The sequence below is a fragment of the Rhizophagus irregularis genome, chromosome 7 (assembly GCF_026210795.1).
Source record: "Rhizophagus irregularis chromosome 7, complete sequence".
Classification (NCBI taxonomy): domain Eukaryota; kingdom Fungi; phylum Glomeromycota; class Glomeromycetes; order Glomerales; family Glomeraceae; genus Rhizophagus; species Rhizophagus irregularis.
The window spans coordinates 2,763,623-2,777,729 of NC_089435.1; the positions used below are offsets into that span (position 1 = coordinate 2,763,623).

Consider the following 14,107-nt stretch of genomic DNA (forward strand, 5'->3'; position numbering starts at 1 on the left):
AGAGTTGAGTAAAATTCGTTAAAATTCGGTAAATTTTAATGAATTCTATTAGTTAACGGGAAGTTTGTAAAATTTTTATTTGTAGCATAGACCGACAATATCATTTCGCCGAAATTAAGCCTGTTTACAAACAATATAAAAACCAATGGAGTACAAATTAAAATCATGAGGGATAAGAAATATCTGACGTCTTCGATCAATTCAAGTTATTCAACTGCCCCATAAACAAACAACTCTCACGTGATTTGTGTAATTAAGAGTGATAAAGTACAAAAATATTATTATATTCTACTTAGGTAAATAAGTTTCTTTTATTTTTTTTTATACTAACTATATAATAAACATTTTAGGTTATGTAAGTGACAAATAATCAGTGACAAATAGGATTTCACCCACTCCATTTGGTCACGTGATAGAGAGGTATTGAATCAATTGATCAATTTTCAAAATAAAAATACTTGTACACATTAAAAAACATTGATTTCATATGTGGAATAATTTAATATTTTTTTTTGTATTGTATTCAAAAAAATTTGGTCTAGCATTTAATACGCCTTTAACTAATCTGATTAAATAATCTACAATTGTGTTTTTGTTGTTTTTGTTGGTGAATCAACCACAAAAAAAATTATGGTAAATATTACGTATTCAGCGAATATGCTTTTTAGCCGATATTTTGGTTGCATTTTTAATTTAACACTATTAGAATGAATTGGTAAAAAAATAAAGATCGGCAAAGATCGGCAATACATGATTTCTTTATTGTCATACGGAATTAGTTTTCCCTATAATATATAAATCTACGGCTTGGCACTCCCATGCATTTTTTTTTTATTTATTTGTTTATTTTATTTTAATGTATATAATTAGCATAATTTTCCCCTTAAAAAAAAAAAATTTTTTTTTATATATCTATTTTCTTCCTTTCTATCCCCTTTTCCCTTAAAAATTTAACAATAATATGGTACAATCATTACCAGCAGAGTCCCTTCAAGAAATATTTAAATCTTTTAAAGATGATATAAAAATATTACACTCATGTTTATTAGTGAATAAATTTTGGGCTAGTTGTGCAGTATCTTTTTTATGGAGTCGACCTTTCGAACTTTTAACTCGTCCATCAAGTAAACTTATCGAAACTTATTCGAAATTTTTCGATAAAGATTCTCAAAAAATCTTATCATCTTACGGAATTATAATTATACCACCTCAAAAACCAACGTTATTTGAATATCCTTTATTCATTAAAAGTCTTCAATATGATTATCTTTATGATTTTAGTTCTGTATGGTTTCAAGAAGGGTTTAATAAGGGTATACAAAAACGTTATGCGGGATTTGAAAAAACAAGTATATTAAGAGTTTTTGTTAAGGAATTATTTAAATTAATGTTTAGTAAATTTTCTAGTATAGAAGATTTATCATTTAACGTAATAAGATTCCTTGACGCACCGGATATAGCTGGTAGTAGATTGGTTAGTAGATTTAGACCATATAGGGATGCATCATACGTTAAAAGAGCTTTAGAATATTTATCATTATTTGAAGAAGATATAATTGAAATACTTTCTTTTGAAGATTCTAAAATTTCTTTAAAAAGATTACAAACATTAGAATGTGGAGCGAATAGGAATGATATCGTTATATTGGATACATTCAGGAATTTAACAAGGTCCATTAATACTCTAAAATTTAATTTTGCATCAGAATTAAGTAATCATAACGTTTATGATGATGCTAATATAATCTGTTCGATTACAAATCTAATTAAGGAACAAAGATATATAAAGAAAGTTAGTATACGTCATGGAACTCAACATGTTTTTGGATTAGTCACAGCGTTGGAATGTCATGTTAATAATCTTACTGAATTATCATTTGATAAGATTGATTTTAACATAATACCGACAGCAGAAAAAATATTTTCTATAATTTCTTTATGTGAAAATTTAAAAAAATTAGTTGTAACAAATTGTGAAGGGATAACTAACGAAATAATTTTACCACTCGGTAATGCGACATTTATTAATTTAGAAACGCTCATATTTACAAAGACGCATAATCCTATAGATGATATTTTTAGGGCTTTCTTAATAGGAGTTCCACGACAGAATAATATCACTCCTTTAACACTTGAACCATTAAAAAATCTTATAAGTACAAATGGAAATTTAAAGGTTTTACGTTTAGGTAGAAATTTACTTTATAGTAGAGATTTACCAAATGATTTCGTTTTTTCAACAACTTATCCACCGGTGGATGTGATGGAGTCGGCAACATCATGCTGTCGTAATTTAACACTTATCGAAATTCATATTAGGAGAGAAATATTACCTCAGGTGCTTAAGGTCTTGGAATCAAATTGTCAATTAAATCGTTTGATCTTCTCTGCAGAAATGGAATTAGTTGATGATGAACGTTTTTGGAGAAAATTGTCAACTTCTCTTCCAATTAGTTTAAAAGATTTAACCATTAGTATTGGACCAGTGTTTTGGTTGATGGTATTACATTGGTTATTTGAAAATATGAAATGTAAATTGGAAATTTTACAATTTCCTTTATCCATCTTCATTGATGATGAATATCTTTGTATTATTACTCAATACGCTAAACTAATGGGATCTTTAAAAAGATTGGCTTTACATAATAGTAATAGGATCACTCAAAAAGGACTATCTAAAGCGCTCCTCGTAATTGAAACTATTACAAATACTGGTGAATATAATTATTAAAATAGATAATAATTTTACGCCGAATTCTCCAAAAAAAAAAAAAAAAAAAAATTGTAATTACTTTTTTTAAAATCACATTATGATAGAGATTAAGATAGAGGAGTAAAAAATAATTTTCTAAGATTTATTTTGTAAGATTTTTTTTTTTTACGGCGGGTAGTGAGTAGTGATTGATAATATTTTATGTTACGTACACTACATCATTTTTTTCATTTGTTTTTTTTTTGTTTTTTATTAAATAAAAAAGTATCTTTTTTAGATAAATTTAGAAAGAATTATGGAGTTTGAAGCATGGAATTTGCTGATGGAATTTGCTGCATCAAAACATCAATAAATCAATGATTTTGATTTTGATTTTTATTTTATTTTTTTTTTTAAGCCAATAAGTTCTCGTAAAATTAAAAATAGAACGGATTATTTTAACGGGATTATGATTAATCCGATAATCAATCAACCTGCCATTTCTGATTATTTGATCGGGATTTTCTCGTTTTAGATTAAATCAGCAACAATTAGTTACAGGTTTTATATGCAAGCTTGAAACCAATTCTTTTTGAGTATTCATTCATACATTATAATTTACGTAATTTTCAATTCCCTTATGAAATTTTTTTTTTATGTTTTTCCGATATCATCGATATCGTGATTGTTAACAATAAATCACGTTCTTTTTTTGTCGTTCCCATATTATAATCTACAATAACTCTTTTTTTCATATCATGATTTTCTTTATTTTACTTATATTGACAAGTTACATTCTCTGTAGCACGTGAAACGTGTAGATCAAATGTTAAATCCGGTTTAATCTAATTGGTCTTTATCCATTTAATTGGTCTTTGGGTATTATCCGTAGTTGTCGATCTTGATATTATGTTGTACGTTAATAATAAATATTTAGTACTTGCTTTGTTTGTATTTCCTGATTTTTTTTTTCGTTTTTTTTTCTCATTCTTATTTTTCCTTTTTTTCACGTTTAAAAACGAGATTTCCATCTTTTTTGGCAACAATGAGTAATAACGATAATGACCCTCACTTTATTAACAACATCAACTTCAACAACAACTCCAACAACTCCAACAACTCCAACAACAACAATAATAACAACAACAACAACAACAATAATAATAACGATAAATCAGTACCGATTCCAACAGAAATTCTTTTACAAATATTTTCATATTTAAATAAAGATTATATAACATTATATAATTGTTTATTAGTTAATAAATTTTGGTATATAAATGTAATAGAAATATTATATTCTAATCCTTTTAATTTATTATTACAATCAAATACATTAAATACTTCAACAACACAACAAATTATAAATTGTAATAATAATAATAATCATTATAATAATAATTTAAGAAAATTAATTATAATACCAAATATAAATTATTCAAAAAAATTTAATAATAATATTTATAATATTAATAATAATAATACTATAGAAAATAGGATAGTAAAATTAATAGATTTATATATTAAATGTTTAAAAATTTGTCATGAAAATGATTTTAAAGAAATTGAGAAAAGATTAAATGATAAAGAGATTTTTTATATTTATAATAATAATTATGATGATGGGGATGGGGATATTAATCATGGTGATAGTAATAATCATGGTAACAATCATGGTGATAATAATGATTCGGATGGTAATAATCATGGTGATAATAGTGATTCGGATGGTAAAAATCATGAAGATCAAGATTCCTCCTCCTCCTCCTCTTCTTCCTCTTCCTCTTCCTCTTCCTCTTCATTATTATTGGATTATTCATCATATTTGAGATATTTAAGATATGATGATTTATTTAATTTCACTTCTATTTACTTAAATTCATTTCCTCATAATACAAGAAAAAATTTCGTCTCTTTAAACAACAACTATTATTACAACAACAGCATCATCAACAACAACAACAATAATAATGGTTTCAAGAAATCATTATATACTTATAATCCTTATAGTATTATAACGAAGAGAACGATAGTAATGGAATTATTTAAAAAATTTTTAAATCAACGTAAAAATTTAATAGAATTATCATTAAATACGAATTTTATTAATGATTTTAAAAAATTCGAGATGAATTTTAACGGTATCGATCAAGATTTATTTGATATATTTAATGAAAAAACTTTAGATGATAACGATCATAACGATTATAACGATCATAGTAACGATGATGATGATAATAATAATAATGATAATATACGTACTTTAATTTGTGGTGGGATTAAATTTGATGAAATATTAAAATCATTACAAAATAATTTAAAATTATCATCTATAAAAAATTTTATAATGGATTTTAATTTACCTTATAATTTTAATTTAAGTAATAAATATTATATTTCTTCAAATAAGATAGTGAATTTTTTATCCACACAAAAAAATTTAAAAAAATTATGCGTTGTTGGAAGATATTATGAATTACATGATATTTTTTTAAAATTATCTCAACGTAATATTTTAAAAAAATTATCTTGTTTAGAATTTTATGGTATAGTATTTAATAATAATAATCATTTAACTATAGGAAATGGAAATGGAAATGATGAAAATTCTCTTAATAATAATAATTTAATTCAAGGAAAATCTCTTATAAATGAGATAATTTTTTGTAATAATTTACAAGAACTTGTATTTGAAGATTGTGTAAATCTTACTAGTGATACTTTATTTCAATTACGTAATTCAAAATTTACGTCCTTAAAAAAATTCACTTTTAGAAATTGTTCAGGAAAAAATATTCATTCTTCTTCTTCACATAATTCTTTAGCGTATCTTATTAAAAATAATAGAAAATTTCTTGAAGAAATTAGATTTGGAAGAAAATTAAAATGGTTTATAAGAAAAATTTATGATGTTGGTGGTATAGTATTAGAAGAAATGATGAGATGTGAAAATTTAAAAGTAATAGAATTTTGTTTATTGGTTAATATTGTTGAAGAATTTTTAGATTTACTTCGATCATGTAAATCTTTAGAAAAAATTATTATATCAATAGAAGGTGAATTAAGTGATAATGAATTATTTTGGAAAAGATTTGGTAATTCTTTAAATGAAAATCGTAATTCTTTAAATGAATTATCAATTTGTATAGGTGGTGGTATAGGAACTAATAATAATGAAAATGAATTATGGATTGAAATGTTTGAATGGTTTTTTAATTCTTGTGATATTCCTATTAATATATTGAAATTTCCTACGTGTCATTCTATTAATGAAAATTATTTAAAAATTATTGAAAAATATGCTAAAAGGGTTGGTGGTATAAAAAAGATTATGTTATGTGAAGGTATTATAAGAAGGAAAAATTCTATTGATTTGAAATTTGAAGGTGTACAATATTTACAAATTTGTTGTAATGATGTAGAATTTGATGATGATGATTTGATAAAAAAAATTAGATTTAGAAGTAATATTCAATAAGTATAGATAACTTAGGGTTCGTAGGGTTAGGGTTGGTGTATATATAATTACGTTCGACGTTGGTACGTTCGACGTTTTCAATTTCCAATACGCACAGATCTTGATCGTGATGATCTGAGTAAGTAAGTTGTTTATTACTTTTTTTTTTAAACATATATTGTAATAATTGATTTTCTATAATTTTACGTACCATGTTTTTGTATTTTTTTAGGTTCAAAGCAAATAAGTAGCAACAGAAGATGGCAGGTTAATTTTGGATCAGGTACGCAACTACAAGTATTTCGTCCACGGGACGACGCTTTCTTTCTTCCATGGACTATATAGTTATCATCACTTCACTCTTCCCCTTCTCCTTTCATTCCCTCGCCCTTTCGTCCTTTCCCTTCCTTTACCATCCTTAGCCTTTTCCTCTACTATTGCCTATTATTTCCTTCCTGTCCTCTTCACCGCTCCTTCACCCTTTCCTTTTGCCTCAACGTTGGTGATATAAGTCAGAAACGATAGATAGAACATGTATATATATATATGATGATGTTAAATTATAAATCAATTTATTTCACTTATTTAATATATTAAATTGTTTCCAATCTGTATAAACAAAATTTAATAAAGATTTTATTTTATTTCCTATTCTAATTATCAAATGATCGTGACGTGATCAAAGTAATGCGATCACATGTTCACATCGATTATTTAAAAGTATTATATTTACAATTTATTTTCTTTCCGTAGCCGTTTTTACTCGGGAGGGATGTGCTTAGCACTTCCCTCCACTGGATCATTTTCGACACCAGGGTGGCGCTGTCAGATTTGGCGGTTTGGTTCACGATTTAATTTAGAATTACTTTTAGGCTTACGTATAGTTCGTCCCTGTAGTATGTATCGTGACTTTGTTCACATGGAAATTATAAATAAAATAAAATTTATAATTTCTTTTCCAGCTTCTTCAGTCTATATTATTGGAGAACCTAAAAGCCAAAACGCCAAAACGCCGGAGCCGTGATGATAATGAGATCAAGGCTTTAACCCGCTGATCCGTGAAATAACTGGTTTATACCACGAAGACTAACGTCCCGTATACAATATTAAACTATCGATAGACTTTTTTAGCTTTATCCTTTAAATAAGCATCACCCATAAAATATTAATAAGGAAAATCACGGACGACTATTAAGGAAACGTGGTATAAAAATACCAATTCATTCTCGTTCACAATAATAGCACTTTCTTATGTCATTTAAATAGTGATAAATTGATAGATGGGGACAATTTAATAATATACTTATTTATGTGTTAAAATGAAAGTCTCAGAAAATGAAATCGAGAAAAGGAATATTCGATCGTCAGCGCAAAAAAAAGGCCCTCCATAACGTAAAAGTTTCATGCCTTATGTCGCCACAATTTAAGCGCCAAAAGCGTTCAACTTAGCCACATACGATCTCAAATACTTAATTACATAATATATTAGTTATGTTTATAAAAAAAATTCACAAAAGATATATAAGTACAAGCATATCACGTACGTTGAATTACAATTATTACTAAAATTGAATAATCAAACTTACTTTTTATAAATTTATTAATAAAATATTTATAAACTTAAAAAACAAAATAGTTAATTTTCAAGAATGATCTTTTTATTGTTTTTATTGAATATTTTTTTTTTTTAGGAATTATCCACTTTCATGATAAAAACAAATTTCCGTGTTGATATCGAACAGCTTAATATTTAAATGCTTTAATTCATCTTTTCAACTTCTTTTTAAGTTTGCAGTATATTCCCATTTTTAGTTGCTTTTTCACATTTTCTTCAACGGATAGAATTTTCACGGCAAATAGGAAGACCACAACTTTCTTCAATGATGTCTCTTCGATCTCAGAAAGTCAATGGTTATTGCTAACTTGATACAGCCTTCGAAGAACTATTCGTAGTCTCACCTTTTCATCTTATTGCCTCTTTTATTGTTGGTTTCCCGTTGCTATCTTACCTAATTGAAATGAAATATTGCTTGGTACTTTTAGTATGGAACCAGTTAATTAGGTGACAAATAGGATTTCACCTACTCGAAAAAAACAAAGTCCCTCAGATAAATAGTAAACGTGGTGGGTGTTGCACGTTATAAATAAAAATAGATCACTTGATCGAAGAATCTTTCTGAGAATTTAGCATTATTTCAAGACACGTTGAACCAAGAGTCCCTCTCGTCTCTCGCTCTTCTTCAAGGTCAAAGATCATCGCCTCCCTTAGGATCGCGATTTGGTTGTTAGTGTTAGAATTATTCTCGGCTTAATGTATTTTGTCCTTATAGTTTGTACTGCAACTTTGTATCTTCTGCGTCATAAAAATAAAACGTTGAATCAAGAGTTCATCACTGTAGTCTAGAAGAATGTCTCCTGAGCTAGGAGTTCCCAGCTTGCGCTCGAAATAAAGAGTTCACCACTGCGATCAAGAGTCACTTGCTTTCTTTTAATAATTTTATCTTTCAGATGTCAATTATTCTTGAGCTTTATTTCAGTGTTTCAGTGTTTCAGTATCAGACCAAAATTTTAGGTCGCGAGTTGCGACACCGTTTTTATATAATCATGCACGCTCCGTTTATCATTTCGCTACCACATGTCCTATTCTTGACCATAGCAAGATAAAGTTATTTGGAGTTATTAGCAGCAGGCCATGAATAAATGAAAAAATTAAGATACTTCTTTTTAGTGACCAAGATTTCAAATGCATGATCGATAAAAACTCGATCACGTTTAATTATTCACGTGATATAGATATTGCATTTTATTGGCCAAATATCACCAATCTCCAATATTAATTTTGGCTCGAATTACGAATTTTGTGATTGATCTGGTGCTTGACAAAGTCAATGGCCGAGCATAATTGGACTCGATTAAATTCTAATTCCTAATTTTGACATTTCCTTACAAATTTTGTTTGAAGTACATCAAACTTCAGAGAAATAAATAATAATGAACTATCTCTCGAGCTAGCAGTGGGAAGCTTGTACACAACTGAATACCGTGGAGCATTAACCATTTTTTGACCTGGTTGAGCGAGATATGAAAACGGAAAATTTTATTTTTTATTACCTAATTAGGTTACAGTTTTCACGCAGTGACGCAGATCAGATCAAGATTGATTCATTACTATCTATTAGTATTTTGATACTTTTGATGATAATTTATTTCATCATCTAAGAGAATATTTTAAATATGTCTAATGACTTTCCGCTAGATGCCCAATTATTTATATTTCAAAATGCTAAAGTGCTTAGATCTGTTATTCAGCAAACCGTTCTCCCCTGGCTTTATGGATCGGGTGGTATCCCAGTAAATAGTTTTGTATAAATTTGTACCAAATGGGTTCATCCACATATAATTGGATCTAGATTGGCTTAAATTTGGATTATTTTTTGCGTAAATTTGAGCTAATTTCGAACCAATGAGCCCGTTTGGTATAAATTTATACAAAAACTATTTACTGGGTATTTGATGCAATTCTGCAAAAGGCCGAGTAACGCTTTAGCCGACTTGTAGAATTGTAAATGTAAATTTAGTCTGATGACGAGGTTTTATGACGGGTTTGCATTTATTTTTTGTCAATTATTTGCGTATGATAGCGAGGTCGGTATTTAAAGATTTCTATTTTCTACGAAGTACAATAAAATACAAACAAATCATGTCAGTATATAGCGAATTCTCAAGTGGCAGCAGCGATAACATCGATGTAAAGCAACAAATGATTTGCATGCTCTCATTGTAAATGCCTTAAGAAAAAATGTGTTAATCCAAACATTTTCTGAACAAATTCAATTTATAACCAGTCCAATTTCTGGAAAATACAACTGAAATAGTTATTAGCCGAAAATAGGGGTTGAATTAGTCCGATTTGGTACAGTCCAGTCCCAAAAAGACCAGTCTTTTAGCCAAGACTGGACCGGACCGATCCAAGTTTTGACAAAATTTCAAAAATTTATGTTTATTGATTATTAAAATATTTTTAAAAAAACGTAAAACTATTATTAATAAGAAGGTGATGATAGGAGTAAGGTAGAGGATGATGAAAACAAAGGGGGAGAATGGAGGCCTATCGTGGAAAAGGTAAAGATAGAGGTAGACATTTTAGAGGTAGAGGTACACAGAGTAGAGGTAGACGTTAGTAATTAGTAATTAGTAGATAATCTTATTGAAATACATAGTTAGCTTTCCTTTGGCATTTAGTGATGAGTTTTCGTCGTACCTATCATTGCACGCTGATGGAGTTAGTAGATAGCAATTGATGTTCTTGAATTTATTTTGTACCATCTACAGTTTAAATTTATAATAAAAAATGTGCGTTACTAACAAAAAAAAAAACAACTATAATTTATTCCAATCAATAAAGAATCCATTCAAATATTGACAGTTAATTACTAATTTTCTAAGTTTATAAAATTAAAATTTTTATGATGTGATATTTAAGTTTTGATAAATAGTTAATAAATTTTTTTTTATTAATCGGATCAAATTTTAGAGTGAGGTTCGCTTAAACTAGTTTTTGGTTTTAATTGACCTAATATTCCCATTATAAACATGATTTTAATATCACAAATTATTTGTCACTGACTCGTTCAGATACAAAACAAAAATGAACTCCTAATTATACCAACATAAAAATGGAAATTCTTTTATATACTGTATTAGATTTTACAGATAAAAAATGATTTTTTAATTGATAATTAATAAAAAAAGCTGAATTAATTAAAATGTTTAAGGAATATTACTAAGTATAAAATAAAAATAAGATTATCATGAGCAAGAACTTTAAGAGATTCTCTAGGAACCATGTTTTATTGACGAAATTCATTTATTTTTGAATAATAAATTTCTATTTCTCTTTTTTTTATTTCGAAAATACCTTTTTTTAATGATCATGGGAATGTGGTGCATAAAAAATTAATTGCCCCATAAATAATACTTTGTAACATAATAAAATAATTAATCAATATAAAATAATAATGAAATACGTTTATTGATAGTAGTTTAAATTGAATGATCGATGAAATATCGATTGCACGTGATAATGTTCAAATAACAAGAAATGTATATTTGACAACTTTGATACGTGTCTTTTAAGAAATTAACATCTAATTTTTGGAAAATTGACAATGAGAAATCTAAAAACACAATGTAAATTTAAGAAATTCAAGAAATAAATGGTTTTGATATGCAAATAATGAAGATGTCATGTCTTTGTTTAATAAATACGAATAAAATCAGGGTTATAAACGTAAGATATAAATTTACCATCTTTAATAATTTTCAACGATTTTTTTTTACAAAAAAAATACTTGAAGATTCTGCGTTGATACTATCATTTTTTTTTCATTCTTGTTCGGAAAGATTACAATTCCTAAATTTATTACGTTCCAAATTTTAGTTTTATTTAATTAATAAATCGAGTAAATATAAAATAATGAATATATATAAATAAATCAATAAAATCTTTAATAATTTTAGAAAACACTTAACTAGTCTTGTGAGAAAGACATCCTATGACCATTAGTGAACATGATGAACCAGAAGGTACAGTACATAACAATACTTACGTAATTCTCTATCATGTTGCGTGACACGACTATATAATTATTTTAATTAAAAACTGTAAAATAAAATTTGCAATTAAAAAATCAAAATTGGCTTTTTAATGGTTCTCCTTTTATCATTTAAAGATAGAATTAAAGAAGACTCTAGGAAAAGGAGACTTCAGAGAAAGGAAAAAAGTCAACAATAATAATAGTCATTACGGAAAACCAATGTTGAAAAGAAAATAATTTGAAAAAGAAAGAATGATCTCTGAATGGAAATAATATTTTTCTCGTAACTTACAACAAAAAAATTATGAGTTTGATCATAACACAAAAATTTTTTTGATAAATATTTAGTCATGTACTAGTAAACAAATGGTTAGAAGAAATTTATAGCTTATTTTATTCATGTAAATAAATACATGTAAAATATTACTTGTAATTTAGCAAATTTATTCTTCCAAAAAAAAAAAGAATTTTCACATTTCATTTCTTATAAAATCTACTAATGCGCATATTAAAAATGATTAAAGTCGTACTGGACATGAAATAAATTTCATTTTACCCAAATTAATAAAATTAATAAAGTAAAATAACTTATTTAATATAAGAAGAAATAAGTATTTGTTTAAAAGAGAAGGGAAAGAAAATGTTGAAATAGTAGTAATAGTCACGTTATTATATCAAGATTGAATCAGAAAAAAAAAAATAATAACTGTAAACAGGGATTAAGGGATTATTGTTTTATTGTCATGTTATTATTAAATATACGTGGTTACGATATTTGTACTTGTCATTGCGTAGTAGATCAGATGCATATTCACCTATTTTACTGACACCTGTTTCACCGACATAAAATTTACTGACGTAATTTTGCCTACTTGCCATTTTACCGACATCACATTTTCCGAAATTATTTTAACGAATCCTTATTTTGCCGACGATCATGAAATTTTGTCCTTATAGTATTAAAAAGCAAGAAATATTTTCAATGACATAAATATTTTGTTTCTAAAATTTCTAACCGTAATATTTGAAAAAAAAATAGAGAAAAGATTACAAAGGAATAATTAGATTGGTGCTTTTAAAATCTTGCATTTTGTTAATCAGTTTGTTGAACTTCAGCACTTGAAATAATTTGAAAATTAAGGCGCAGTAAGGAGTGAGGCGCAGCTAATAAATTTTGACTTCCCTAGCGTAACCAGCGTAACCTGAAAAAAATGTCATGAAATGGCCGGCATTACGCAACTTGACTGAAATTAAGTGTGGCGCAATTGTGACGAATAATGTGTGACGAATAAGTTTTTACCTACTCGAAAAAAACTAAGTCCCTCAGATACTTATAGAAAATGGAAACGCAGTGGGGTGTGACGGTTGTGACAAAAAAAGTCACGTGATTTTTCGTGACATTTTTTTCATGTTACGCTGGGAAAGTCATAAATTTTTGGTTGAAATGACAAGTCGGGTAATTTTACATGTCGGTAAAATGGAAGTCAGCAAAATGGCGTCGGTTAATTTCATGTCGGTAGAATATTAAAATTGTACTGTAACCGTTCAGATAAATTTTCTTTTATGGTTCTTACACAAAAAATGTTTACGTACAGTATATAGTTACATGTTGTATCATTATTTTTATTATCAATTTATCATATATTAAATATTTATTTGAAAATTAACGTTATCAGTATTTTTATTATAAATTTTGTAATTAAATAATTTTTTGGTAAAAAATGGAATGGGTTAAAAAGAAGCCTAAAAATTATGGGAAAATATTATTTAAGGAATTAATCTTTATTTTTCTGTCATTGTGATTTAACTAAATTATAAACAAAATCTATTCTAAAAAGGAAATTTATATATATATCATTTATTCCAGTAAAGTTAGAGCTCCAGGAAATGATCCGGTCGGGAAATGACCAATCGGAAAATTGATTTCAGGAAAATGATATTCAGGAAGAACCAGTCTATCAATCTTCTCATTTAACAAAATTTACTACATGGCAGTTAAATGAGAGAATCTGACGATCACACATCTGAATCAAATTTTTTATGACGTGATGACTGTCGTGATGTTGATCCACATAATGTGGAAATATAAATGATTTTATCCGTTATTTCTGTAAAAACTCCTAATTATTATACTAATCTACTCTGATCAGCAAATTATAATTCCTTTTTTCATTTAAACATTTAAACATTATATTATTATAATAAAAATTAACAAAAAAAACAAAAAAAATTCTGCTTGTTATTTAACTACACTAGTGATCTAGATAAACGAAAAAAGATTCAAACACGTGCCATAATGATGATGCGATAATAATTTTTGTAATCGATGGGACTAAACTGATATATAAGTGAACCACTCCT

General features: G+C 27.1%; 2 protein-coding genes across 2 annotated transcripts; both read left to right on the forward strand.

Moving 5' to 3' along the window:
- Window positions 1-961: 961 nt before the first annotated feature.
- Window positions 962-2,731, forward strand: OCT59_027388 (uncharacterized protein; the record flags this gene model as incomplete). The annotated part of the gene is made up of 1 exon (XM_025316570.2): window positions 962-2,731. The coding sequence occupies one exon, from the start codon at window positions 962-964 to the stop codon at window positions 2,729-2,731; it is 1,770 nt and encodes a 589-aa protein (XP_025180230.1).
- Window positions 2,732-3,737: 1,006 nt separating this feature from the next.
- Window positions 3,738-6,400, forward strand: OCT59_027389 (uncharacterized protein; the record flags this gene model as incomplete). The annotated part of the gene is made up of 3 exons (XM_066136923.1): window positions 3,738-6,156; window positions 6,268-6,292; window positions 6,382-6,400. 3 exons carry the CDS (start codon window positions 3,738-3,740, stop codon window positions 6,398-6,400), a joined length of 2,463 nt encoding a protein of 820 aa, XP_065993358.1.
- Window positions 6,401-14,107: the final 7,707 nt, after the last annotated feature.